Genomic DNA, 26,154 nt, shown 5'->3' on the forward strand with positions numbered 1-26,154 from the left:
GACAGAAAAATAACTGGAAATGACTGAAAAGTGAAACCCCTGTCTGGTCAAACAGGCTACAACTAGACCAGAACAAAATTTATCTCCCAAATTTAATAATATTGTTCCACTATTAAAAAATAAAAACAGTTATTTATTATTCCATTTTCTATATAGTGTCTATCAGCTCTGGCCGCCTTAATATGTTTACATGGCAATTTACTTAAAAGGAAAGAAGTCAAAGGAAACAACTTTACCCACTCCAGAATTGTGGTTGAATGTGGCTTTACTTGCCAGTTCAAAACTCCTCTATCCTCTTCTCCTTTATCACTCTACTTTATTTAATGTTTACCCAGCCAGCCCAATCAATTTTCATTATTATATTTACGCGCGTTAACATTTCGATATGTTTTGACGTTATGAACTGAAATCTGATCGCATACGAGGTTATAGATGGCATTCCTTTAGCCGCAATTGATTTTATAAACTTAATTTCTTGCAGTAAGTATAAAGAGGAATATATAAGAAATGGATATCAGAAATGAGATTACGTCAGTTGTTTGTTGACATTTTTTGATCAAAAACTTTCTTAAGTAACTTTGTTATACTAACGGCGATATCACAATCCCGTCACCTATCTCGAAACCTATCCAACCTCTAATGGCCAAGCACATTGAGCTTAATAATAGTGCACATACTGAAAAACGTAACTTAAGAGGAAAAAATGAACGCTACTATGGCTGGTTTGATTTAATCTGTCAGAGTCAATTTGACGTTAAGCCAACTCTAGGAACAAACTTGACCAAGAAAGAAAGTACACAAATCCAGATTCAACGCCTCGTATGCGACATGAAGAAATCAAACAATAAAGGGCTACCGACTTTTATAGATATAGACTATATGCTTACGATACGTACTATCTAGATACTTAAGATTATACCTAGGCAGGAAACATGGAATCACTCAGTTAAAACTTAAGAGGCAAGAACTAAAAGAAGATTTGGATAACTACAAAATCTTCTAGGGTATATATCTGTCATGTTTGGAAAATTAAAAAAAATAGCTTTGCACAAAACCTGATTTTGACCACTTTGGACATATGGGATCGTGGAGTTCCAACTGATCCAACATCCAACGCATTATATCCTTCAAATAAAAAATACTCTTGTAACGAAATGATACATTCCTTGATGAATTGTTTAAACTCTACTGCTAAACTTTACCCGCATACCTGAACATTGTTTTCGCGAATGACTTAAAGTTTTATTACAACCTATCAAACGACATTGGCTTCTGACCTCTTTGTCCCTTATTAAATGAGTGGATGCCAGCGTTCGCCGGTTTCTCACGTGTCCTTCAAAGGATCAAAATCTGTCATAACTTTATAATATTAACTAACTTTACTTAGACCTGTATGGGATTCCACTAAGCCATTCAGTTTTCAGCGCATCAAAAATCCTCAGACGAATTGTCCAAGCTCTACTGCTTACCGCACCATCCACAATGACCTAAATATTTCTTTCGCCAACGAAAAACCCTCACTTAAAAAGTTCTATTACGGCAATTCAATCGTTAGCTGGTTCACAACAAAGACCAAAAAAAACTTCTAGGTCCAAAATCTGTTATGATTGTAAAAAAAAGTACTTATGACAGGTCGAATACGTACTGTGGGATTCCCCCAATCCATGCAGTTCTTTCCGTCCAAAATGGTCATACGAAATGTTCAAGCACCTTAGACTTTCTACAATTCCTTTCGTCAAAAATTGATCCGCTTAGCTTCCTTAAGTATCAATTCCATCATTTTATTCATGCTAACCATAAAACTCAAATCTGCTTGAAATATTGTAGATGTGCTCGAGACCTTGGCGTTGGAAACGCGTTGGCTTCTTTCTTACATCATAAAACCAGTTATTACTAGTTTTCATTGGCTAAAGAGTTTCTGATGTTTCTGTCAGATAAGTATGGAGGTAGGGGAGGAGCCGCGGTACCATCAACGGGGCGGCCGACGGCTCATGGACCCAGCCTACACCCCGGACATCGGCCACCTCGTCCACCGAAGCGGCCCCGTCCAAGAGAGCAAGGCGGCTAAATCAGCCAGAGCACGTCTTGCCGAAGTGCTGAGCCTCACTAGGACGGCGAGCCGACTCCGCCAAGTCACACAAAGAAAGGTAAGAGTCCATTAGTAACTAAGGGTGATTAATGGAGGAAAACCATGAAGGAAATATATAAATGTTTACCATGCTTCTGTGTTATATGTGTTAGTAAGATTGTTCAAATTTACGTGAATGACATTGCTGACCTGATCCGGTTATTCATACTTTGCAGCCGTGTGTTCTGTATGCGTAAGATAAGTAAAAAAGCAGAATTGCTTGTTTACCTGTTTTAAAAGTGTCTTGTTGATCGTTTGATGAAATTGATTTTTATACTTCTTTGACCACCTTTTTGAACCTTGTTTTCTTAATCTAACTTGTTTCTGTTGTTTCTTCTTTCTTTTTCTTTTATAAACACTTCTATTATAACCAATTGTTACATAGCAAGTCAACTGGAGCTTGCGTAAGCTTGGGTTTTAATTATCTTCTATATCTATCTTATATTCTACTATATACTAGATTTATGATGTCTTGGTTGTGATGAAAAATTTAGTGTCACGAGCTGGATTCGAACCCACGACCTTCGGCTCAAGACGCCGGTGCTCTAATCACTTGAGGTATCGTGGCCTTGATCCACTCGTACACCAACTCGCCATCTCAACCTGCACCCTTTCGAATTTTTTCTCTTTTCTGCCATTTTTCAAATGTCGTGTAATCGTGATTCGATTCTCAGTGACTTATCAAGTGGCCAAGGGGAGCAGTTAATTATTATTAAATTTATGTTCAGTGTTCTAAAGGACCAAATTACTTATTTCAATTATTTTCTTCTCAACCAAGAACTGACATTACAAAATAATTAATTGAATGAAGTAATTTGGCCAATTATACCACTAAACATAATGGATTTAATTATGATAACAGTTACATTTAACTTTTTTTTCATTGCATACCCAAGTAAGGTAGGGGCGAGTGCTCTCTAATTTTTAAGATTTGCCAAAGTACCGGTAATATGTAATTTTTCTTAAATAAAATTGTTATGCATAGAGTAGCGTTTTTTCCTAGAGAAAAGTAATCTTTCAAAACTGAAATCTGACCGCCAGGAGGAAAAGTTATAGCCACTTTTAATGGCATTATTAAATGAAATGATCCTCGTAAGAGCTAATCTTCTTTCAAAGAGGATAATGTTTACCAGACGAATGTTTATTTTCTTTTGAACACTCGTTCACAGTCGCTGTTAATATATTTTAGAATGTAAAAACATTATATGTATAAAAAATAAAGAGAATATACTCTCCCGAAGAAAATCTCTATACATGTACATATGTATGTGTGTTTATTGTTTTAATGTTTCGTTCAAAATTTAAAATGGAAATGTTGCAAATTGACCATCCTCATTTTTCTACTAGGAAGAAATAGTGGTTGTTTGATCAAGATACCCAAGTTTCAATGTCGAAGAGTTAAAATCAAAATTAATTACAAACCGTTCAGGTAGTGATTTTTTATTACAAATTATAAAAATGATCTTATTGGTCTTCACGTCGAAGGGTTGAAACTGCCCGATGTGATAACCCTAGGGTCTCTACCTCAGGGGAGTTGACCTACCACGTTATGCGGCTGAGTCGCTAGTATCTCCATTAAGCCAAGATGCCTAGGAGATCGTTGCTTCCCAACCCACTGGGTTAGCCTGCAACTGGAGTTTTCGACTAGGTCATTTCACTCCCCAACGCATGCAAACTATAATCTAACATATAACTAACTTATATAGTACAGTCGCACAAATAAATATATTCACACCTATTTCCATTGCAATCATTCTGATTGAAGTAATCGATATTCCTCCATCGACCTACACACAGTTAATAACTAATCACACTACATTTTACCCTCACAACAAACACCTCACACTAATAAATACCCGCACTCAATTAAAGCACACAAAACAGATCTATACACAATAAACAAACCCACATATTACAAAAAGCGGAACAGGGAAACCAGAAACTCGCTACATGTACGAGAATCATTCTTAAATTTGGCGGCACGCTCTCTGCAGAGAGCCAAGACATGACTTGCTTATATTATGTGGGATACATCGAGAACCTTTCTCTGCATAAGTGGCATCTGCGCGGGTGTTGGACCCTGTGTCAACCGCGTATGACCTATTCTTAATGAGTAAGGACGATTCCTCCGGCCCAGGTTCTCGTGGGCAACCTAGAGGTCGTGTTCTTGACACACAGGAACCCCTCTGCCATCTTTCTTTTATCATGTTATCATGTTCTTAAAAATGGTATTATAAGCGTAAATGTTAGTAATTTTTTATTGTATGCCAGATGCCACACCGTTAGAGCTGAGAAAAGAAGGCAAGGAAAGCCATTTAATTTTTTTTTAATGATTCTTGGCTTTTTTATGTTAAAATCTTGATACAAAAGCTTGCAAATCAAAAGAAGTATATAGAGGATTAAAAAAAACATTACCGAATGGTAATGATTTCTATTCATTAATGCTATTAAAAACTTTCCCCCCATTGGTCTGATATCAATTTGGAAAAATACGCTTTTTTTATCAGGTTGAAAAACGCATTCCAATTATTTAAAATGCTTTGTAGTAGTTTGCATTGTACAAAATAGTTCGCTATGAGGTGCAAAAAAAAACAATTGGGTGATTGTGGATTGTAAAAGGAGCAGAACACACACACACACACACACACACACACACACACACACACACACACACACACACACAAACACACACACACAAACACACACACACACACACACACATTCTTCGTCACCTACCTATGCATTTTTCATCAAAATTGATGTCATTTTTCAATCTACGTTCAATTGTTTTACAAATGAGTCATCTACTGAATCCTTTCATACTGTCTGATAACCGTTTCGATGGCACAAACCTATACAATTTAAACATTGGAAGATGTTTAAAGAATTTCAAATTTTTTTATTCAAACTTCGCTGTGACGAAACCTCCTAGAGATTGGCGAATGTCACGAAAAAAGCTTCACGTGAAATTTCGAATGGTATGCTTGGTGAAATGGTACATTTTTTTCGAGGTGTATGGTAGATCAAGAAATTTGACAAAAACCTCTGTGGCATAATCTAAGAAGGGCTAAAAATAACAGATGTATATGTAATAGTGTCAAACCGTTGGTTTAGGGATTAACCCTATCAAAACCACCATAGTCGCTTTTACACGTAAAAGAAAATTGGACCACAGGATGATGATAAAACTCAATAATACTGTGGATAGAAATGAAGAAAGAGGCCAAATAACTATGCCGTCACATTAGACCAAAAAAACTGGCATTTAAGGAACATATCGGCAAGAGCTATATCAAGAAAGCGGCATGAGCTTACGGTGTGCAGAAAAATAGCGGGAAAAAATTGGGAATGCCGGAAAATCTGCTCTGTATATACACCATGATGACCTTTGTTACATTCGGCGGCATAGCGTGGGACGAAAAAATTAGAACAAATAACACAATGAAGAGCACTCATAAAAATACAGACGTGCATGCATCTGAATAAGGGGAACGATGACAACATGTCGCACAGCTGGTATGGAGATAATGAGTACAACACAGAAAACTGTCATTAGTATTATCAACGAGAAACCTCCAATAGGAATAAAACTAAAATGGAGAGATAGCAACTGTTTAATGAAAGACCATCCGCTATTCATGGTCCCAGAGATGATATGAACAGGAAATTCGATTTTAATCAACGTTTCCAAATAAACTTAGGTACCAAAAAAGAATGGCAAGGAAAGAGAACACCTCCCGTAAGAAAGGCACCGTTTACTGGTACACAGACGGATCTAGAACGCAAGAACATACCGTCCTGGAACCAAATACTCAGATTCCATGGGACCAGTATCTTCCAGGCTGAGGTCCATGCAATCAAGAGATGTACCCAATTCAATTTGAATGAAGGGTACAAAAACAAGAATATAGGCTATCGTGTCAGATAACGAAGCAGCCATCAAAGCGCTAAGTTCAAACATCATTAACTCTGATCTGTGATCTGTGGGGCTGAATCTTGTATAATAGAAAAGAATATATACAATATAAACAAAATAATATATTTAAAAAAGGTTCTTCTTGTATGGAACAAACAAGGTATTTGCAGTATACGAGAAGCTTTCTTCTTCGTGTACAACAGTAATCATTTAACCAGCCAATATTAAGAGATTAAATTTTTTTTAAAATCAAAATTAACCAAATGAAATTATAGACATATATACCTTAAAATTTCTCACTATGGCACAAAAATTAAAATTGAATATATCCTTCTGCCAGTGTACTCCTTTCATGATTCAGCCTTTTCTCCTCCTCTCGATGAAAACTGGTCAAAAATGAATAGGGACATTTGTAATTTATTCTTATTCTATTAATTTTAATTAAATTAACCGACATGTTCTTGTTAGTTGGATAAAGCAAAATAGAAAATACAAACCAAAAACAAACTAATGTTAATCCTCATGTTTTAATAACGGATTTACTTCGCTAAACATGAAGATTACTCATTTTGAAAACGAAGACATTTTCTCGTCTATTCTCCGTTTTATTCCAGTTGTATTCTCTTTAACCAAGGAAAGACAAAATCTAGAACCAGAAATTCGTAATATTATTGTAAGAAGGAGTCATCGGGGTCACCGGCAAGTGGATATCGAAGAGGTAGTTGGCGTTTCTCAGAGCGTGGTCTCTCGGGATTTAGCCGAGAGACTTGAAGTGCCAATAAGAGGCCTGGTAATGGATCTCAGCGCATTATGACGCTAAGGGAGGACAGAAATATTGTCATTGCTGCAAGACGGAACCCTTTTCGTGTGCCAGCCAGATCTAAATGAAATACAACATGTTTGGCAAGGTCGTTATCAACAGAAACGATTCGTAATCGTTAGGGGAAGTCTTTACAGTGCTAGAAGACGCCGAAGAGTCAACCGAGTTCTCCCTTCAGTGCAGTTTGTTGTACTTCATATTGTTGAAGGCAACCTCATCGCAGTCCGTTATGCCCAAGAAATTATCGAGAAATACATCCCTTAAACCAGAGATCTCATTGGCAGAGATTTTCTATTTCTGGATGACAATGCCAGATCTCATAGAGGCAGAGTTGTTCATTACTGTTCAGAAAACCTGGGGATTTCTCATCTGCCCGTACCCCCATTGAAACTACCCAATCTCTAGACTTCAATCCCATTGAGCACATGTGGGATGCGTTGCAGAGAAGGCTTTTCGGACACCATCCGCAGCCAGTTGACCTGCAGCACCTGTGGTGTGAAATTTTTTATGAAGTTAGTTAGACAATCTTATTAACATTATGCCTAACAGGTGCACAGGAGGTTTTAGCTAGCAGAGAACGTTATCCAATGTGTCCAATAAAAAAATGGATTTAAAACCTTTTAATTTGCTATTTTTCAAAATCCCTTAATTAAATTTTCCTTCAGTACAAAACAAAATAATTTCTAGTACATTTTAATGCAATTTACAATAAAAATGCTAGGAAAATGAAATACTTCAAAATTGGCAATATACCCCTATTCATTTTTGGGCAGTTTATTTGCGATGATCGTCCCCTCTCTTCCTCAGTGCAGATTCCTATCTGAGAATCTTATCACAGATCGTGCAGAATTGCAATACTAAATTAAACAGGTTAGGTATGCAAAACAAAGTCACCCTCTGCTGGGTCTCAGGACATGCGGGAGAAGAAAGCAACGAGAAAACGACGCTATGGCAAGACAAGGGGCTTTATGCTGCTTACAGGACCCGAGCCTTCAGTGGCATAGGAATCCACACTTTTAATGAACACCTCAGGCAGAAGGATAAAAGAAAATGAGGGAACAATCAAACTCACTCATTGGACAACGAACCAAGAACCTTCTAACAAACTTTGGATATAACAGAATACTCAAACGAAGCAAGAAAAAACTGCGAATCCTTACAGGATTCTTAACAATACGCTGCGAACTAAATGGACATCTGAAGAAGACTGGCGTAACACAACACGGCAAGTCCAGATCTGCAAAGAAGCAGAGGAAACACCAACACAGCTACTAACAAACTGTGGTGCCTACACAACTACATTTGCCCACAGGAGGAACTGTTTTTGGGACGGACAATGTAAACTTAGAAGAAATTCATCCACCATAAGTCATTAAGTAATCAAGTTCCTTGATGAACTAGGACTTACCGGTGGGCCATAAGCATTTACATTTTACAATTTTTCAACGTCCCTTTCTTTTTTATGATATATGTATGTGCTTTTTTTCCAAATCAAGTTTAAAAAAAATTATAATATTTTTTCATTTATAGAAGGAAAAATGATATTTGTTTTAATGAACTCTCACTAAATCAATATGTTAAAAATCTAATTGTTTACGTTTTATGTAAATTATAAGTTTATAACTAAGCAGCAACTGCGATGATGGTCATGGACCAAGCTTTGTCTAATTATAATGTTTCAGATTGTTATTATACCTTGTATAAAAAATTAATAAAGGCTATCTAACTATCTAAGTCAGTAAAACATTACTACAATCGAAATACTTAACTGATAACTGTTACTAATTGTGTAATTGCATAACTGATAACTGTTTACAATGGTATTTTGCTGAACGCTAAGTTCCATGAGAAAATAGGGGAAAAATTTTCAGAAATAGGGCTTTATATAAAAGAACAAAGAAGGAATAAAAAAAATTGATTTTTCACAAAACCCGTAAGAGCTTTTAATATAAACATTAGCTTTTTTTGTACGATCTTAAGAATGATTCAATCATTTCCAACGATAAAACCCAAGTATAGTCAATATCAAGAAAGTTCGACGAGTAATAGAGCAACTGAAAGTAGGAAACAGAACTGCAAGTGGATTTCAAAAAATTTGAAATATAAATTTGAATATTTTAGGTGCCCATTTATTTGTGACATTATTGGAGACGGATTTCCAATTTCTCAAGTAACACTTGTGTGAAAAGCGGCTGGGGGATTGGAGTTAATAAGAGATGAAAGAGGATCAGTCCGTTTCGAATTCGGCACAAATCCACTTCAATAATTGGATTTTGATAAAAATATCCTCACCTAACGAAACCTTTTTGACGTCTAATTTCTGATTTCTGCACAAAAATATCGCTGGATCATCGTGCTAAACTGAAACTTAAGCAGGCGAAGACAAAGGATCAAAAAGATAATCCGTCCTCTGGCGAAACCAGGAAATGTGAAGATTGACGAACTTTAACTTAATTTTCTTATGTGCCAAATGAAATCTACTTAAATATTTGGTGTTGCGTCAAAGAAACTTAATTACAAATTTGACTCAAGGGACGAACATAAATTGTTGAACCAAGTTTTTCATTAAACTGAACGTCATCTGGAAGGTGGAGGTGTCATAGTGTGGGATGACATAACGGCATCAAGTCTGTTCCTTCTTGTAAGAATCTCTTGAAGTGTTAACAACCAGATTTACGTAACAACCGTCTGGTAGTGTTATCTTGTAGAAGACGAAGATTTCCAGACTGTTGCTTGTGATTTTTAAAAGATAAAGTCCCTTGTCACGTTTCGAAATCTATGAGACAAGGGCTGACAGAAAATTGACAGAGACTCGGGTATAGGAACTCCGGTAAATTTTTTTGGTAAATTAAAGTAAGTAAACAATTTTTTCAATGAAGATTGAGGCTTGTGATTGATTCAGAAAATTCAAATAAACATATACCATCGAATTATTGTATTTGTAAAAATAATCAAGACTTAAAATTTAAGTAAATTGGAAAGTAAAATTGTGTTTGAAGTGAGGCACTCCTATTTATAATATTCCACCGACATTTATTTTTTTTAAAAAAACATATCAGAGATTATTTTTGTGGGCTTAAACTGAGCTAAGCCGCAACGACCAAAGCAGTCAATTATAACTTTTTATAAACGCATATTATTCAGAACTTGTTTCATTAAAATAATACATTTTAAGGGTTATATATAGATTTTCCAGCTCTAATTCAAATTTCCCAAACAAAATTGAATTTTTCTTTAAGCAAATTAAACTTTCTCAAATCAAATTGAACCTGTTCTAACCAAATTGAACTTTTTGAAATGCAATTGATCTTTTTCAAAACCAAAGTTGTTCAAGACCAAACAAACTTTTTTCAAATCAAACTGAAAATTTTCTAACCATACTTGAGCATTATACTACCTTAACTGAAGTTTTTTGTAGAACAGATCAAACTATTGCTGTTTTTTTTTCCAAATAAATTAAGTACAGTCTTTTACCAATCGAATTATACTTTCTAAAAAACAAAATCAATCGGTTCAAGAATAAAACGCATTGTTTTCAAAACCAAATTATACATTTTTCCTAACCAAGTTGAACTTTTTCCAGAAATCAACCTATTATTAATTTCCAAACCAAACTAATATTTTTTCAAATCAAATTATCTTTTCTCGATCAACTTATGCTTTATCAAAACCAAAATCAATATTAATATCTTATATTATTATTTCCAAATCAAATTGAGTCTTTTTCCAATCAAATTGTATTTTTTCATAACTAAAATCACCCTGTTCAAAATCAAAACGAACTTTTTTCAAACAAAATTGAATCTTTTTCTTAACCAAATTGAACATTTTTCAAGATAAATGGAACGTTTTACAAAAATAATAATAATAATAATCAACCTTTTTGCTAATCAGATTAAACTTTTTTCAATCAAATTGCACTTTTTCAAAACCAAAATCAATATATTATAACGCATATAAAAGCGAACTGTTTTCTAACCAAATTACGCTTTTTCCAAACCAAATTTTACTAATTTAATTTTTTTTAAACAAAATCAACCTGTTCCAAATCAAATTGACTTTTCAAAAACATAACGAACCTATTCCAGATCTTTTTTTTTTCAGACCAAATTGAACTACTTTTTGAAACCAAATTGTAATTTTTTCTAAACAAATTGAACCTATTCCAACAACAAAACAAATTAGTCTTTTCCAAAATCAAATTAAATTTTTTTCCTCTCAAATTGTGATTTTTCAAAAGAATATTAAACTTTTTTCTAACGAAATTGAACTTTCTTGGAACCAAAATCCACTTGTAACAAATCAAATTGATCTTTTTTAAGTAAAATTATACTTTTTACAATACAAATGCTGATATTTCAAAACTGAAACCAACTTTTCCAGGTCAAATTCATTTTTTCTAAATCATCGCAAATGTTTTCAAAGTCTAATATTTCCTAACCGAAATCACCCTTTTCTGTATCTGTGTATATTTATTTTATTTTATATTACTATTTATATTATTTTTTATATAAACTTAACTAACATAAAGTCTATGTGTCCATAACTTTAAGAAACCCATCATCAGAGTTAAATAGCCTATAATATTATTTTTAACGTTTATAAGTTTAATTATAATAAGAATTGTTTAATAAATTAAAATGATGTAATAGGTTATAAATAAAATTTTGCAGCATCTGCGGCAGATTTTAATGTTTAAACGAATTTATTTATTTATTTTTTTGTTACTGAGAAAATAGTTTCATTTTAAATTTGTATTCGTGTCAGAAGTTTTTAAGTTTCTTACTACAACTTTTTAATATTTTAACTTAGCAGGGTTTTTCTTTAATTTGATTTAACGTAAACTCTTAAGACGTATTATTTATGTATATGCATTAATTTAAAAAGTTTTAAAGGTTATGGTTGATTTTGGCCTGTTATAAAAGTAACAAAAGGTAAGTTATAAGAGAATTGGAACGAACTTTATTAATTTAGCATATCATTTATATGTATGTGTATCCCCCCTTGGTAGCAGTTTGAACGTCCTTGACCATTCTGTTCCGCATATTTCTTCTAAATGTTCAATACATGCTCCCAACCACCGGTTTATAGATAAATGAAACGACCGACCAAGATGATCAAGGACGATCATACAGTTAACTCGAGGACCAACCCACAGAACTTGGTAACTGATATTTCTTTATTCCTCTCCTTCCAGAACTCCCAATTGGCAGGAGAGAGGGGATACTTAGTCGGCAACGTTAGGCAGTCCAGTGTTAGCAAAGTGCCAGAGAGGAAGACAATGCCCTTTGCTAGGTGAGTGAAGTTGTGCATCATTTTATACGTTATAGTTCATTTACATCCTGGTAGAAAAAATTACATTTGTCGTTTTAAAGTCTTGTATAAAGTCAAACAAGTTTTGTGTACTACTCTATATTTTTTAATATTTTTGTCTTTCTTTTATACCTATACATTATTTCAGAATATTATATCAACGATATTTATTGCCTTAAGATCGAAAATAATTATTAATAATACTAATAAAATTGATTTTTACTTTTAAAAACTTGACTTTTAAAGAGCTGTCCTCACCCACACATCAAGCTGTTATGCTATTCCACCCCCACCCTCCGATGGCGACAATAACATCAGCAATTAATTTCTATCGAGTTCACGTAATAATTAAACTTTTGCGTCCAATCGCTGAATAGTTTCTGGATAATGAAATAAAAAAGTAGCATCAGGTACGTTTACACCAACATCCTTAAGATTACATAATTGTTTCTCGTTCGATCCAGATTGTGATACCATTAAAAATACAATTTAGGCCAGTCGCGGTTGACACACTGACACTTAACTTTGGGACAAAGCCCGTGTATGTGTCCGGCATGCAGATGAAGGGTGTCCATATAGAGATCGAGTAGGAAACCCGTATAAAAATTACCATTTTATGTTAAATGTGTTGTGATCGTGTATTTATTGGCGGGAATGTGTAACGTAAGAGATGACGGAGTATTTAGCACCACATCTATCCCCAATTAGATTAGTTATGTAGTTTGTATATTGAGTGATGGATGAATATGGAGTAGTCCGACGCCCTACTTGATTGAACGGTAGATAAAGGAAAATGAATTTAAAAATGAGAACGATTCTGAGCATCGACATTTAGACACGCATGAATACGTGATAAAGAAAAATCATGAGTTATGGGCTGAAATTGATAAATCACAAACCCAACTTCGAAATAGGAAAATAAAATTAACTTAAAAATGTTTAACCTCTTCCAACTTTAATTACCCATTTCACACACCAAATTGAACTTTTTCCAAACCAAATTGAATTGTAAAAATATTAATTTGACTTTTTCACAACCCAATTCTAATATTTCAAAACAAAAATCAACCTTTCCAGATCAAATTGATTTTTTCTCCAATCAAATTGAACTTTTTTCATGCCAACTTGAATTTTTTGCTAATTAAATTATACTTTTATCGAAATCAAATTTAATTTTTGCCATATTCAAATTGATTTTTTTAAACAAAATTTAAATTTTTCCAATGCAAAATTAACATTTCAAAACCAATTCCCCCTCATTCAAATTGAGCCTTTCCCAGACAAATTGAACATTTTTATCAATTATAACTTTTTACAAATCAAATACTAATTTTCTACACTTCTTTCATACCGAATTCAACCCTTTTTAGATCAGTTCGACTTTTTTCTGTTTATATTTCAAATACAACTTTTTAACAAACCAACTGTTATTGTTTTTATCAAGTTATTGTTAATTGAGTAATATTTTCATATTGTTATATTGAGTAAATATTTTCATAAAAATTGGTACACGTGATTCTACATTCAAAAAACTCAACGAAAATAATCTTTAGCATTTCATGTATATCATGTAATAATATAATATACTCGAAGACAAAAAATCTGACGCTTGTATTTATTTGTTTATTTTTCATAATAGCTAAGCATAGAGATTACTAGTTCACTTAAAAAACAAAAAAATTAATTGTGTTTCTAATCTTTTTACACTCTTTAGATTAAAAAATAATGAAAATACGTTCAAGTTCATCCTTCCCAGAGCCTTCTTTGATGAAACAATAAATTTTAGTAAAAAATTTACTTTTTTTTTTTTCTTAAAAGCATGGTTTTAAGGCGAGAAACTCTCGCCCGGGCAGATGGTTTGGCCAACTAAGGACAACTTTTCCGTTATATAGTACAAGGTCTGAGTGTGCGCCACGCTCTAACGTCCACGATGGTCTACAGCGGTTTAGGACCACCGGAAACTCGATCGAAAAGAAGGTAGTGGTCGACCGCGATGTACGAGGGCTAGAGGCGATTGCTAAAGTGCTCTAGCGCACTACGGAACCGTTTAATGGCTTCTGAGCAGATGACCGGGACCGTGTGTGGAGAAGACGTGGAGAACGCTTTGTTACAAGTGCCAATCGTGGGTCACAGCCTTTTCAAAGTCAGTCAATTTTGTATGGGGTGGAATCGATGTCACATATGCATCCCATAGAACACTTTTGGGACATGATAAAGAGACTGGTTAGACATCGTTCGCCTTCCCCAACAAGCGATGAACAGCTTTAAAGTGCACTTGTTGAAGAATGGGATTATGTTTCTCAAGACGAAATCCGATCGCTTATTTACTCGTTGCCTTGGATACTTTAGGCCCTCCGCGATTTAATTTAAATTTAACCCTAATCTCTAATTTTAAATTTAATATTTTGGTGAATTCTCTACAAACCGTCATAATTAAATATTTTTTATCGTAACTCATCAATTTCTGATGTCGTTTAATTCGGTTTACATTAAAATAAGTATGCTGCAATTAGTATAACGATAAAAATGTACATAGTTTGAAATAAACATTTTTTACCTGAAAACTTCAACATTTTCATAAACCGTTATGTGTTTAGCGGTCATAATATACCTATTTAATTATTTCAATTAATTATACTTTTTATCTAAAGTCTTGGTAATTTTCATAAACCTTGAAACCCGTGATTGTAGGAGATAGAAAATAGCTCAACGAACATAATGTTTAGAATTTCATACTCATATGTGTCATGTAATAATATAATATAATCGTTAAATTTTACAAGTTCAGCCAAATCAAACTTTTTGGAATTAAACAAAAACTAATCGAACTTTTTCGATTTTGCCGAAAATTTCAATATTGCCGACTCAAATTCAACCTTTTTTCGTTCATATTGACTTTTTTATAATCCATTAAACAATTATTAAACTATTTTATGAGGTCTTTGTGGATGGTTAGTAACATAGAAGGGAGCGTTGAAGATGCGACGGAGGACTTTTGATTGAAAGGATTGGTATCTTTGGTTGTTGGATGGCTTGATCCCACAGCTCGACTCCGTAAGTCCAAATCGGTCTGATTAGTGTTTTGTATATTTTAGTATGTTGTGTGTACTCATTGTGGATTTGGCTGGCTCTTGTATTCATTTAGCCGCCGTGTAGCATCCGCCACCGTGTGCATCAGTCGAAGATTAGGTCTAGGTGGTCTTGGGTTACTTTTGCTACTACGATGGGGTCAGAATGTGAACAGAGGATTGCGGTGTCGTCCTCAAAGGTCATGATCTGGGTCCAACAATATGTAGGAATGTCAGCGGTGTAGACTGGGTAAAGCATTGGTCCTAGGATTCTCCCTTGGGGAAGACCATAATGAGCTTGATGTGTTTAAAGTCAGAGGCAACCTTGAACCAGCGATCCGAAAGAAAGGACTTCAAGGTGAGATAGTAGATGTGGAGAACCATAATTTGTAATTAATAATTAGTAATTAATTGATTTTTAATACTATCAGATGTCTGGATCTGTCCCAATTTTTGAGAGGTTTATTTATTTTCCATTCCAGTTTATTTTCTTATGATTCGTGCTTATAATGGGTACGGTCTTCAACAAATCGTTCGCATTTGTTTGTTTGTTTCACGTTTGTTGTTGTTGATTTCTTCATGTTTCGTTTGCTCCCTTAAACGGGCGTAAAGCGCTACTTTCGAGATTATCGTTCGTACTGGAGAGAAAATTGTTACTTTTTTCGCGAAATAAGCCCTCTCAATTAGTAAAAGCAACGGGTTTTGAAAAACCGAGAGCTTTTTCCAAATCAGATTATACTTTTTCAAACTAAATGTAAATACTTTCCATATAAAATTATAATTTTTCAAACTAAATTTTAATATTTCCAATCTGAACTTAAATTAAAGACTTTTTCCTTCTTCAAAATGTTTCTATTTTCACTAATACCAGTACAACTTAAATAAAATTACATTGGCTTTTGATATTTTGTTCTTTTTTTATATTTTTGCATAGAAAAGAATTCTGTAAGGAGTTCTTTTAAATATCTACCGTAGTCTTTGACCTAGCAAAATTTTTGATTTATTAAAAAACTTATTTAATGACTCATCTTTTAGTAAATGATAAGATCTCTTTTTAAGAGTACGCCATCAATAGCAACTCCATCTTTCTTTTAATAGTTTTGTCCTCATATTTAAAATATCCATTCATGGACACGAAGGACAGGTGTTCCAGATAAAATGCAATAAGGAGATCTGGATACTTTGAAGAGATTTCATTTAATATAGATAGAGATGAATACACATGAATATTATGTAAATAGTTATTGAACATCAAAGAAAATTATAGTATAATCTCTCCCTCTTTGATCCTTTGTTATGAATTCTTCACATTATATTTATTCTCATCTGAAGAAAACAAGAAGGCAGAGAGAAAGGATACTATAGGTCTAAGGATAATGTTTTATTCGTATTAAAAACACCTTTAAACGATCCTAAAAATTTTTAAAAAGACCCCCAGATGATCCATTAAAGGCTGATCCATTAAGGGAGGGTGATAAAAAAAAGTCATCTGCTTAACTTTGATTTAACTTAAACTTTCACAAGATAAAAGTACCTTATACATTTTTATTTACAATTTTTAGAATTAAAAAATTTTATTTTGTTTTGTTTATAAAAACTAAAAACGTCGAATTTCAAATATAAAAGAAAAAGAAAAATTTGGAAAAATGTCAATTTGGATTGAAAAAAAGTTCAATTTGGCGCAACTAGAAAACGTTAACGATTATATTATACAGACATAAGGAATTCTAAACAATATTTTTGTTTATAAAATCATTTTACCCTATTGTAAATGAATTTGAAATATAAACTTGAATTGATTTAGAAAAGGTTGAATTCGGTAGATAATGAAAAAAGTTAAATTTGAATGGAAAAAAATCCACTTGGTTTTGATAAAATATAATTTTATTTCATAAAATCCACTACGGCTCGAAAAAATTCAATTTAACTTGAAAAAGCTCAATTCAATGGGAAAAAAATTAATTTTATTTTGATAAAAGTATAATTTGATTGGAAAAATGGAATGCTGTTTGATAAAACTCAATTTAGCCTGATAAAAGCTCAACCTGTATGGGAAAAAATCAATTGGGTTTTGATAAAATTATGTTGATTTGAAAAAAAATTTCAATTCAGCTTGAAAAAGCTCAAAAGCTTGAAAAGAAAAAAATCAATTTGATTTTGGAAAGAAAGTATAATTTCATTTGGAAAAGGTTCAATTGGGCTTGAAAAAAATTTGAATTTGAATGTGACTAAAATGAAATTTCGTTTTGAAAAAAGGATTATTTCATTTGGAAAAATGTTCAATTTGGCTTGAAAAAAAGAGAAATTCGGCTTGAAAAAGTTCTATTTGAATAGGAAAATCATTCCTTTGGTTTTGAAATAATAATAATAATAATATTTGATTTGAAAAAAGTATAATTTTGCTTGAAAAAGTTAAATTTGAATAAGACGAAAATTCTATTTGGATTTGAAAAAAGTAAAATTTGGTTTAGAGAAATGATCAATTTGACTTGAAATAAGCTCAATTTATCTTGAAAAAAGGCTCAATTTGAACAGAAAATAAATAAATTTGGTTTTGAAAAAAGTATAATTCGGTTGGGAAAAAGATTAATTTGATCTGGAAAGGTTGATTTTTGTTTTGAAATATTAGGATTGTGTGTGTGAAAAATTACATTTAATTTTGTTACAATTCAGTTTGGTTTGGAAAACGAAAATTTGATATGTGAAAGGTTTAATTGGACTTAGAAGAGGTTAATCATTTTTATGTTAATTTTTATTTTTCTATTGCGAAGTTGGGTTTGCGGTGTATCGATTTCAGCCCATAACGCATGAGTTTTACCGCACATTCAGATAATTAAACATATGCTCATGCTCAGACTCTCACTCATTCTTAAATACATTCTTCCCTAGCTACCGTTCGATCAAGTAGAGCGTCGGAGGATCTCATATCCATCACCCAATACTCCAACTATTCAACTAATCATACAAATGTAATTAATTAAGTAAGAGAACAGTTTAATTTTTAAGTTTAATTTTATTTAGAAACGGTTGTATCGCGTGAAAAAATGTTAAATTTGACTTTGAAAAACTTCTCTTTGGCTTTGAAAAAGTGTAATTCTGTTTAGGAAGAGAAAAGTAAGGAAATTATTGAAATACCTGGTTACATTGAAAAAATGCAAAAAATTTATTTGAACTCGTTTCAAATTGTATGTAGGAAGACGCTGGCGGGAAAGTAGAAAAATTATTAACTTGTACCATTTTGAATCAGTCTACCACGGGCTAATTACAATAAAGGGTGGTTTAAAAATGATAACATTCCGACAAAAGTCAGTTTCTTCTCGGCAGATATCAGCCGAGTGGGATGTGTAGGAAAATAAGTAGGAAGGATCCCACGTCCGAGGGCAATGGTCTCACCAGCCCACGAGTTACTACCGTTTAAGGTCTTACAGAACCTGAAGCGTTTTCATCTACTTTTACAGAATCTAAGATTTATAGCAAAACTTTTATGGAACAGATTTTCTATAAATAAAAATTTCTGGATTTAGTTGCATTGTGGTTACTGGTAGTAATGCAAATATCTTTAAAAAGCCATCGCGTACAATGAACTATGATAAATTTTCATAATTTGGACATGATTCTTCAGCTCCTTGCCTTTGTGTGACTTTACCTTTGGTTCTATTTTTAGTGAGAGTGCGTATGTTTGTCCCATCTTTATTTCAAAATTTTATCTTTGGTGGTCTTCATGACCCAGATCGCGCGGTTACTAAACATATTTCACTTTCAACCTTTGGCATTTAAACAGTGACGACACTAAAAAACTGAAAGATCATATAAATTATAATGTAAACAAAATCTTTAAGGATATTTTCAATAATTAAATCGAAAATTTTCAAAGAAAATCTGTTTAAAAAAATAAACTTCGTATGTATTTAAACTTTAACATTTTCATAAATCTTGAAACATGTGATTGTAGGAGATAATAACTAGCCTAATAAACATAATTTTAGGGTCGGTGGCCGCAACGGTTAAGGCGTTCACACGGCGCTCATCTCTGTAACGTAAGGTCCCGGGTTCGAATCCAGCGGCCCTGCATTCGAATCCGACCGGTTCAGTTTTGCAAGTTAAGCCAAATCAAACTTGTTGGAACACACAAACGAATTCAACTTTTCCAAAACAAAATTTCAATATTGCCAACTCAAACTCAATCTTTTTTTAGTTCATATTGAATTTTTTTACAAGCGAAATGAAACAATTCTCAACCATATTATATGGTTGATGATATAATTAATACTATAAACAATATATAACAAGAATATTTTCAAATCATTAAGCCAAAATGTTTCATATAAAATCTGTTAGAAAAGAAACTTCGAATGAATTTATACTTAACATTTTCATAAACCTTGAAACATGTGATTGTAAGAAATAGTAACTAGCTCAATAAACATAATCTTTAGAATTTCTTAGTAGGACATATCACATGACAATATAATAGTTAAATTTTACAAGTTAAGCCAAATCAAACTTGTTGGTATTGAACATAAACTAATTGAACTTTTTAAAAACCAATGCTTTTTCAAAACACAATTTCAATATTGCCGACACAAATTCAGCCTTTTTTCCATTTCATATAAACTTTTTTACAACCCAAATGAAACAATTCTCACGACATATTATATGATTGGTGATATAATTTGTTTATGTATTATGTAATAATTCAACACATCCAAAATAATAATAATATGTACATTATTGATTTTATTTTCGCGCGTGTTAAATGAACATATGTACCAACTATCAATAAATATAATAGCATATTTCCTGTGATGGTCGAAACGGCCAACAAAATAGTTTCTGTGAATGAAATTGCCTGTGACATAACATGGAGAGCCATGCAGTAAATTATTTTCTTTTAAGACTATAAGTCGGTAGGCGTCTGTCGTAATCGGTCATCCTGAGCGTTCCTCTTCTTTCAGAGGAAATCTCCAAAACCTGTCAAACCACATCGGGGACATTCGCTCTCGACCGGATTTTCTTCAAATACCGACAATTTCTTTCGAGCTTTATACAGACAAAATGACTGATTTTGATCTAATTATAATAGATAATTAATATTCCAACAAACTTTATAATACAATGCGATCGACAATAAGTAACATACTTGATGTAAGGATGACCACGATTTCAAGAGTTCGCCTGTTATGTTGTTACATGTTGTTTAATGTTCAAACTGCGAATTGGCTCAATTTCTCTTTACGATTAATATATACTCGGTTATTTTTGTTAACTTTAAATTGTAATAATTATAAATTATAATGAGTTTTCCAGACTACGAGTTGAATGTAAACAGTATACTTTTTCCACATCGAAAAAAACTTTTTCCAAACTGAATTCAAAACTCTACTTTTTATCATTCAATATTTTCTAAACGAATTTTTTTTTTAAATCAACTTTTTCTACTTCGAATTCAACATTTTTATCTGAGATACAAAATAGGTAAACAGAAGTAATAATGCTTGAAATTTTATAAAGTTGTATGGATAAATTCATAGTTATTTTTATTCAATTAATTAATTTTAATTTATGTAACGTTTTGGTTGAAATGAAAAAAGTTAATGCCACGAGCGGGATTCGAACCCACGACCTTCGGCTAAATAAGCCGCTGCTCTACGACGAGAGCTATCGTGACTTCGATCCACTCGGACACCAACTCCCCATCTCAACCTAAAACCTTTCGAATTTTCCCTCCTTTTTGCCATTTTTCAATTCGAATGATAGTGAATTTAATGAATTAAAATGAGGTATACTTTACTAAAGCTCTCCGGGGTCATTTCACTTGTCGCCGAAAATCAAATAGATTACACGATTACATTTGAAAAATGACAAAAAGGAGGGAAAATTCAAAAAGTAGGTTGAGATGGGAAATTAGTGCCCGAGGGGATCGAAGTCACGATAGCCCAAATGGTAGAATAGCAGCGTTTGAAGCCGAAGGTCGTGGGTTCGAATCCCGTTCATGACTCTGACTTTTTTATCTCAACTTAAAACCTTAATTAATTAAATGTTATTTTTAATATTTATAAGTATTTTATTACGTGTGGTGATTAGTGACCATTAATCGATAATTATTCAGAAATCGTGAGATGCGGTCTGGTGTGATGTAGGTTTCAGAAAAACATTTTCTTTATCGTGCCAACGTTTCGATCTTTATTGAGATCATCTTCAGGGCTCAAAGTGTTTGTCTTCTGTGTAATTGTGCCATTCTTGCGAGTGCCTTCTCAACACGACACGCAAGAATTGCACAATTATACAGAAGACAAACACTTTGAGCCCTGAAGATGATCTCAATAAAGATCGAAATGTTGGCACGATAAAGAAAATGTTTTTCTGAAACCTACATCACACCAGACCGCATCTCACGATTCCTGAATAAGTTTTTATTACTATCTGTTATGAATATATAGGTAAACATATATTATGGGTAAACATAAATAATAATATTTAAACTTTTATAAAGTAATACACATAAATGCGTAGTTCTTTTTATTATTTATAAGTGTTTTATTACTATCTGCTATTTAAAATTACAACATGTAATTAAAGGATATGCATATTTACATAGTTGACTTGTATTGAGAGCGATGTTATCTTCATTATCTTCATTTTTTGATATTTGTGTAATTGCTTATTCTAATAAATCAAATTGTAATACTAATATTCATAAATAAAATATAAATTTTGTATTAATAAAATTTTCGTCGCTTAACGCTATCAAAAAATTGAACTTTTTGAAGCAACTAGTTCGACTGTCCAGAGAGACATTTAAAAATAACTAATTTCTTTTTTTTTATTAAAAACTAATAGTAATATTCCGCTATTAAAAAAACGGTAATTTAGTTACATCAAACCTGTTATAAAATCCGGCTGTGCGTCCAGGGTTACTAATTACCGCCCACTAACTTTCTGAATATTTTGTCTATGATATCATTACCTCTCTTTGTTATAAATTTACAATAGCAGAACAGCATGGTTTTCATCTAACGAATAAACAACCACAAAGGTACGTGCAATTTGTTTTATAATTAAATCTAACCCTTTTTCCCATAAGAATCAAGTTGACATTATATCAACGGATATCAGGACCTTCATTTGAATGCGTGCTTAATTTGCTTTGTCCAAATGTTCGAGGTCTTCATCTAACGTAGTTTCATAGTTATTTGGTATGGATGGCAGCATTGAGTACAAATTAATAATTCTTTGAATACATTTTCGACACAAAATCTTCCAGTGTCCCAGGGCACTCATTTAGGTCCGTGTTCATTATTAATGAAATTCACCCTCATAATATAAACTTCTTGTCCTTTGGTGACTTCGTCGTAATGTCACATAATTAATAATGATACGTTATAATACTTTGCATTTTCTGTTTAATAGGTTTGTGTTTAATATCTGAACTTAATTTTAATGAATGTTTTGCCACATAATTTATATGTAAAAAAGGAGGTTTGGAGAATGTTGTAATAGAAAAAAATTCGAATTGTTTTGGAAAAAGTGCGATTTGATTTGGAAAAAGTTCCCAATGATTTGGCAAAATATTCAATTTTGTTTCAAAAAGTTCGATTTGGTTTGGAAAAAGTTTGAATTAATTTGGAAACGTTCAATTTGATTTAGAAAAAAATTTAACTGATTTAGAAAAAGTTCAATTCGGTTAGGAAAAAACTCGATTTGATTTGCAAAAATATTTAATTTGATTTTTAAAAAATTCTCTTTCAGTTGGAAAAATATTCAGTGGTTTGAAAAAATTTCAATTTAATTTGGAAAAAGTTCAATTTGGTTTGGAAAAGGTTGAATTTTGTTCGGAAAAAGTTCGATTTGATTTGGGAAATGTTCGAATGGATTCGAAAAAAGGGCAATTTAGTTTGGAAAGTCAGAATTAATTTGGAAAGTTAGTATTAATTGGTTTAGAAAAATTGCTAATTGTTTTAGAAAAAGTTCAATTTGGTTAGGAAAAAGCTCGATTTGATTTGGAAAAATACTCACTTTGAATTAGAAAAAAATCTATTTGATTTGGAAAAATATTCAGTGGTTTGAAAAAAAATTCAATTAATTTGGAAAAAGTTCAATTTAGTTTTTAAAAAGTTCAATTCGGTTTGTAAAAAGTTCAATTTGGTTGGGAAAGAGTTCAATTTGATTTGGAAAAAGTTCGAATTGATTTGCAAAAAGTTCAATTTGGTTTGGAAAAAGTTCGAATTAATATGTACAAGTTTAATTGGTGTACAAAAAATTGTAATTGATTTGGAAATTGGCTTTTTGCCTGTCCATTTTGATATAAAAAAGCATAAATAAAAACATACTTGTCGTTTGTTACAGAAATGCCAACGTGTCTGTCCTACACGTGAGGAGTGTTTCGGAGCCATGGGAAGTTAAAAGCAGTGTGTATTCAGCCCCGAATTACGGATACGATAATTATGCAACCAACTCTTACAACAGAAGAATAGGAAGAGCTGGGAGCTTAGGCATAAATGAAAGTAGCAGAGAATTGTCTCCCGTTCGATGGCATGACAGAGAGGTTGACGGTGTCTTTCTGGGACGATCCGGATGGGTTCAAGTACAACAGGGTGCTCAAATCAATAGGGAACCTCCGGTTGACTCTCATCCACAGCAACATGTTACTAGAATTAAAATGGCGGACTACCACTGTAGCAAAAGTGAACCGGGAAAATTACAACTTGAACCACAAAGACCCGGCTATTTGCCTCTTCCGGGAGTGTCAGGGAGAAGAGGGAGGGCATCTCCGTCGTCTTTGGATTTAACACGAGAAGAACCTATCACACCACCTCCACCGACGCCGATATTATCACCTCCACCAGCATTTCAGGACATAAAGTACAGATCATCCCCTAGACGAGCACAACCGTTTCTTTCAAGAAGCAATGCCATAGAATTATCCCCTCCTCCATCACCACCTACATACAGGTTATCACCATGTACTTCAATGTCTAGAAAAAAGCTGACACCTTCACCTGTAAACTTCCCTCAGACAAAATCTTTGGAAGAAAGCGTAAATAGGCGGATTATGTTCCAAAAGCACGATTCGTCTTCGTCTTCTTCTAGCAGTTTCGGCTTTCGATCGTTGGACAGCGGTTTGATACAACATCCAGTCGTGATGCCGAAGTTGAAAGAGCTGACCGACTCATCCCTCGGTGGTTACGAAGACGGAGACGAAGAATCTCTAACCATGAGCGACTACTCTACGCTGACACTCATAAATTCGCCGGACATCGACAGAATCTCGCCTTCCAGCAAAAGTAAACAGAGAATCAGAAGATCCCCTGGCTCCGACGTCAAAAACGGGTCTCCTTGCTCGTCGTCTTCTTCGAACGATTCAGGTCCTTTCAGGAGAACAGGTTCCTCACAGAGTACCCACAGGGGAAGATCACCGCGTTCACTAATGATGGATCAGCAAATGAACAACGGCCGCCAAAACAGCAGAGAATCCAGAGAAAACAGGGAAAGCAAAGAGAGCAGGGTTCGGCGGTCGAGAAGTCTGCAACTTCCTGAAAGATGTTCACCGTGCCATCCCGGACCAACTGTCCTGCTACCCACCATGACAAGTGGTCGACCCTTGCGACAATCCTTCCATCCTAGTAAGCTATTATTAATTTTATAATTGCCGATCCAGTTGTACGTTTTCATGTTTGTTAGTTTTATTTGAATTTAATGTCATAAAAATTATTGCTGAAATCCCATAGAAAAAAAATCGTATGAAGTTCCTTCAGTTCAGGCTCCAACGTTCCTCACTTAGGCTTCTATAGAAGTTTTAAATATATATGTAAACAATGCATGAAAACTTTCGACGATTGTTAGATTACAATTCAATAAAAGTGTTTTGATGTTCTTCAAAAAACAATTGATGTTAACTTAATACTATAACTCTGTATTAGACCACAAAGTTTAACACAATTTAGACTGTAGTTTGGTCGTCTCTAATCACATGAACTACAGTTCACCGCCTCGCAGACCACACAGTACCACAACGGTTCACTGTTAAATGGAAACTAATGATATATTACGAATTCGAGGAATGCCATTGAAATTGCGGATTTATATAAGTTTCAGCTGAGTTTTGGGTAAATTATATCTCTCTGTTGAATATGTTTAATAAAAAAAAAATATGAAAAGATTGTTTAACAAGGCCAGCCAACCTTCATCAAAGCTTTCCCTTTCTAATTAATTTATTAATTTTAAGCATTAAATCCATTATATTGAGTGGTCTGATTGACCAAATTACTTCTTTCAATTAATTAAGCTTTTTATGTAAGGTTTTGGTTGAAATGAAAAAGTTAGTGTCACGAGCGGGATTCGAATCCACGACCTTCGGCTCAATACGCCGTGGCTCTAACCACTTGAGCTATCGTGTTGAGATGGGGAGTTGGCGTCCGAGTGGATCGGAGTCATGATAGTTCAAGTGGTTAGAACAGGGGCGTATTGAGCCGAAGGTCGTGGGTTCAAATCCCGCTCGTGACACTAACTTTTTCATTTCAACCAAACCTTACATAAAAATGTGTAGAGATTAGTGACCGTTAATCGATAGTTATTCAGATATGGCATTCTCAACACGACACCCAAGGATGGCACAATTACACAGAAGACAAACACTTTGAGCCCTGAAGATGATCTCAATAAAAGATCGAAACGTTGGCACGATAAAGAAAATGTTTTTCTGAAACCTACATCACACCCGCCGCATCTCACGATATCTGAATAACTTACATAAAAAGATTAGTTTATGCACTAAGTTCTAATTTGAAAATAATTTGATAGAAGTTCTCTTTTAAAACGTAAAACGTTAAAAAGTCTCTGAAACTTTTGAATTTGCTTTTGTTGGTTCACCTTTATTAATTGTACTCCGTAACCAGTATCTAATAACTGC

The 26,154-nt window shown here is 33.4% G+C and overlaps 2 protein-coding genes across 2 annotated transcripts in view; one reads left to right on the forward strand and one right to left on the reverse strand.

The window, feature by feature from the left end:
- Positions 1–26,154, reverse strand: part of LOC106674408 (disks large 1 tumor suppressor protein) — a 565,060-nt gene that overhangs the window by 527,808 nt on the left and 11,098 nt on the right. The window lies entirely within an intron of this gene.
- The window catches only part of LOC106660809, a 60,343-nt gene that overhangs the window by 2,085 nt on the left and 32,104 nt on the right, over positions 1–26,154 (forward strand). The window contains exons 2-4 of the mRNA XM_014383756.2: positions 1,935–2,147; positions 12,062–12,159; positions 23,592–24,868. Of these exons, the coding sequence (XP_014239242.1) occupies positions 1,941–2,147; positions 12,062–12,159; positions 23,592–24,868 (1,582 nt within the window). The 5' untranslated portion in view covers positions 1,935–1,940. The remainder of the gene's footprint in view (positions 1–1,934; positions 2,148–12,061; positions 12,160–23,591; positions 24,869–26,154) is intronic.

Source organism: Cimex lectularius, unplaced genomic scaffold, assembly GCF_000648675.2.
Source record: "Cimex lectularius strain Harlan isolate CLEC.00 unplaced genomic scaffold, Clec_2.1 scaffold81, whole genome shotgun sequence".
Taxonomy (NCBI): Eukaryota; Metazoa; Arthropoda; class Insecta; order Hemiptera; family Cimicidae; genus Cimex; species Cimex lectularius.